General features: G+C 51.3%; 1 protein-coding gene across 1 annotated transcript in view; it reads left to right on the top strand.

Moving 5' to 3' along the window:
- Positions 1 to 3,352, top strand: part of LOC103925429 (cytochrome c oxidase subunit 5A, mitochondrial) — a 5,596-nt gene extending 2,244 nt beyond the window's left edge. The window contains exons 2-4 of the mRNA XM_009334146.1: positions 477 to 593; positions 1,741 to 1,862; positions 3,209 to 3,352. Of these exons, the coding sequence (XP_009332421.1) occupies positions 477 to 593; positions 1,741 to 1,862; positions 3,209 to 3,322 (353 nt within the window). The 3' untranslated portion in view covers positions 3,323 to 3,352. The remainder of the gene's footprint in view (positions 1 to 476; positions 594 to 1,740; positions 1,863 to 3,208) is intronic.
- The last annotated feature ends 395 nt before the right edge of the window (positions 3,353 to 3,747 follow it).

Genomic DNA, 3,747 nt, shown 5'->3' with positions numbered 1-3,747 from the left:
TGTGGTTTTGAGAAGGGTCAAACGTGGGGAACAGAGAACAACCGTGCCGCTTCGGAGGGTCTGTTGAAGAAGTGCGCGTACGTCGCGTTTCTCTGGCTCGCTCGGCTCCGGGAAGAGGGAAAATTCCTGTATCTTACAGAAACGGGGATCCCAGGAAACTTCTCTTAGGGACCGGTTATACAGAATTGGTTTGCTCTTGCATCTCCCCCTCTCGTTAAATAATCCTGCTCGGACCAAAGGGCCTGGGAAGGCTTTGGAAGCCTGATGTAGAACGGAAAACACACACTCTGCCACAAAACAAAGAAGCGGTATTTAATAAGCTATATTCATCCAGCGCTTACCCAGGCTTGAGGACTGACCTGGATTGACTGTAGTGAGTGCAATACATATTTTACGGCTTTTGGTCTCTTGGTCGGGACTGAAGTACAAGTTATTTTGTGTTTGCTCAAAGTCTCTTCCTTTCTGCTTGCGTTCAGCTGTACTGCACGCCCGCTGCTATTCTCATGGGTCACAAGAATCAGATGAAGAATTTGACGCTCGCTGGGTGACGTATTTCAACAAGCCAGATATCGATGCCTGGGAGCTCAGGAAAGGTATGTTGAAGGAACAGGGAAGAGTAACGCGGGGTACGTGTAACTCCTTTGTAATAGGTTTGTGACCAGAAATAACAACTTATTTTTACTTTGCTGTTGGAGAGCAAAAATAGTTCGGTTTCTAGAAGTGATACGGGCAAGAACCCGCTGTTCTTGCAAACCGTGAGAACTGGGAGCTTGGCGTGAGAGAGCGACCCTGTAACTACCCGGCGGGGGCGAGGCCCTGTGTGAGCCTTTCTGTATCTGTTCTGCATCGTCTGGCCGGCTCCGCCTGTGCCGGCGGTTGGCGTGCTGCTGTTTGCTCAGCTCTGAGCCCGTTGCAGCCGGTGGTGGCACCTCACCAACCAACCAAACGAGCAGGTTGGAAGGAACCACGGCATACAGAATGAGGGAGGGTGGGGGTACAAGGCGGCGGGCGCCCAGGCTTTCTGAATTTTAGTGCCCCAGAATACGTGTTTTCACACCTGGGTGGGAGGGAGAGAAACGTTTGCTCTGAGGAAGGTGTATTTCAGCTCAACTGTTGCTCGGCGTGTAACCGCACACATTTTTCTTTGGACTTTGACTTAATGGCCAGGCCGTAACTCACTGTAGACGGTCTGGTTGTCTCCAGTTGTTATTTGCTGTGGAGTTGCCAGCTCCTATTAAACTACCCCAATTAGGGCTTAAAACTGTGTTTGCATAACAGCCAGAGGGATCATTCCAGCATCACCTGGATGAGGAGGTGCTGGGCTCTTCCCTTGGAAAGGAGAGGAAGGGGACAGACAGCAGCTCGAGCTCGAGTTTCATTACAGCTGTAGGAATGAAGTCGTCTGGATTTCTTAATGATTCCGTAACTGATGTGCCGTGGTACAGACAATGGCTCCTTTTGGGAGCGTGGATGAAACTGGCCCACTGGGGTTTCATGAAATCCACTTAAAATCTACAGTACTGAGCAACAGCGAGAGGGAGAAGAGCGAAAGAAACCCCTTGGCTCTTGTGTCTGTCCCCAAAATAGCAGCGAAAACTGTGATCAGCTTCTAATGGCGACTGGCGTGGTGGTAATACTTAATTCTTTCATGAGGTGGAGCAAAATAATGCTCAGCAGGTTCCTTTTGATAGCAGGATGAGCTGATGCCAAGTTCCTCTTGGTGTTTCCTTATATTCACAGGCATAAACACGCTTGTGGGTTATGACCTGGTTCCGGAACCAAAAATCATCGACGCAGCTCTGAGGGCATGCAGACGGTTAAATGACTTTGCCAGTGCTGTCCGCATCTTAGAAGTTGTAAAGGTGAGTGGAACGGCAGCCTAGGGCGTAACTGCTGTCTTCGCGTTGCAGAGGGCCCAGCGGCAGAAGAGTTTTTCTTGGCTTACCGTTAGCGGTGCAAAGGGAAACCGCTATTTCCTGCTGCCAGAATCAATAGCTTCATTGTGAGCACGTGCTCGCTGGCTTGAAATAATTGTTTTGAGGTCAGAGTACTCAGCAGCACAGCCTCACAAGTATAACCTTCTTGCTTTCATATTTTCCTTTCCTGATGCTGACTCTGGTGGGAAAGTCTTTAAGGATTTTTCTTCCTTTTTTTTCTTTTTTTAATAAGCGTTCCTAGAAATTTCTCAAGCGAAGGCAGCTTACTGGCCGCTTAAAGTACCGAATACTGAGCTGGCTGGGAGGAGTAACTCGGGAAGCTGCACAAGCTTGAGAAACAACATAAACCAGCACCTTGAAACCCGAGTCCAGCCTTCACTCAACAGGGAGTTAAAAGGGGGTGGGAACGGAGGCAGGAGTTCTTCTATTTCAGCCGTAGGAGCAAGCAGCTGTGCTCTGCCAACTGTTTTTTTTGCCACAACCGAGGAGGACTAGCGTGGAGGTCTTTGCTGCTGGCTGTTAAATCCACTTGCTTCAAACCCTGCTCCGCAGTGGGCTGCCTCTCGGTTTGCCCTTTCTGCTTGCTGCATTCTTCTGTAGAACTGAAGCTCTTGCAGTGGTTTTAGAGACCTAAGACCAATGGAAGAATCTTCGTACGTTTTCCTTACCTCTTTGGTTTTTTCCCCGTCCTTTTGTCCCCACCATCTAGGGGACAATTCAGTTTATCCGAACCTGGGGACCGATTTCCAAGCAAGTCAACTTTTCTCCCGGGTCTGCCCAAAAGCTGATTTTATTTTTCCCCGTTTCACTGACTGGACATTATTTTCACTCCGTTTCCTAAGGTGTTAAGCGGTCTTTGGGCTGGTTTGCGAAGCTTCCCTCGTTCAGGGAGCTTTGGCCTGGCCTTTAGTTTCACGTGGTGTTGACACGCGCGTCACGGGTCACATCAGCCCGCTGCTAAGCGAGGGAAAGGTGTCGAGCGTTAAGAATTATCCCCAAAGGGGAGTTCGGCATTATTCTGGGGTGCTCTTCAGCCACGATCGATTGGTGGGAGGACTTTCCAGGACAGCTGTGTGCAAGCCTTGTTTACCTGACGTACGGGTAAAGCTGGGCCGTGCTCTCCTGCCCGGCGTGATCCGCCCTCGTGAGCAGCGGGTGGATCAAGGCCACGGCCCGTCCGCGGGCACGCGTCTTGATTGCCAACCCGGCCGGTGCGCGGTGGACCTCGGCAACGGCTTGCTGTTGAAATAACGCCGTTCCTTTTCGTTTAGGACAAGGCAGGACCTCACAAGGAAATCTATCCTTACGTTATCCAGGAACTTAGGCCAACTTTGAGTGAACTGGGAATCTCCACTCCAGAGGAGCTGGGCCTGGACAAAGCGTAAAACCTTATCGGTAAGGGACGCGGTCACTGCAGAGACTCTCGGCACGGGACTCCCGTACCCTAAAACTCTCCTGGCAAAGACGAGAGTCCTCCTCCTTCAGCCTTGGCGGGCCTGCGAAAGGCTGTCAACCTCAGGCTTGTAGCACGAGTCTCCAAATACCCCGATAACTACAGGTCTCCCGGAAAAGGCGGTAACCCTTTTCAAAGAAGGCTTAAAAAAAGAAGAGCGCGGTTGCTTGAGAAGGGGCGGGGTGGTTGGCAACCCTACCCAACCGCCCGGAAATTTCGAGGTAGCAGTCGCCGAGAGGACGGGGCATGGCAGCCCTTTGTTGGCGGCATGTCGACCTTTGCCCCTCGCCGGCTTTTCCCCCGGGAGCGTTTTTAGCCAAGGGCAGGATCATTTCCTCTGGGACCGCACGGGCTGTC

The sequence above is a fragment of the Pygoscelis adeliae genome, unplaced genomic scaffold, assembly GCF_000699105.1.
Source record: "Pygoscelis adeliae isolate BGI_AS28 unplaced genomic scaffold, ASM69910v1 Scaffold861, whole genome shotgun sequence".
Taxonomy (NCBI): Eukaryota; Metazoa; Chordata; class Aves; order Sphenisciformes; family Spheniscidae; genus Pygoscelis; species Pygoscelis adeliae.
Note: the sequence above shows the minus strand (reverse complement) of the source record. Positions and strands in the feature narration are given on the sequence as shown.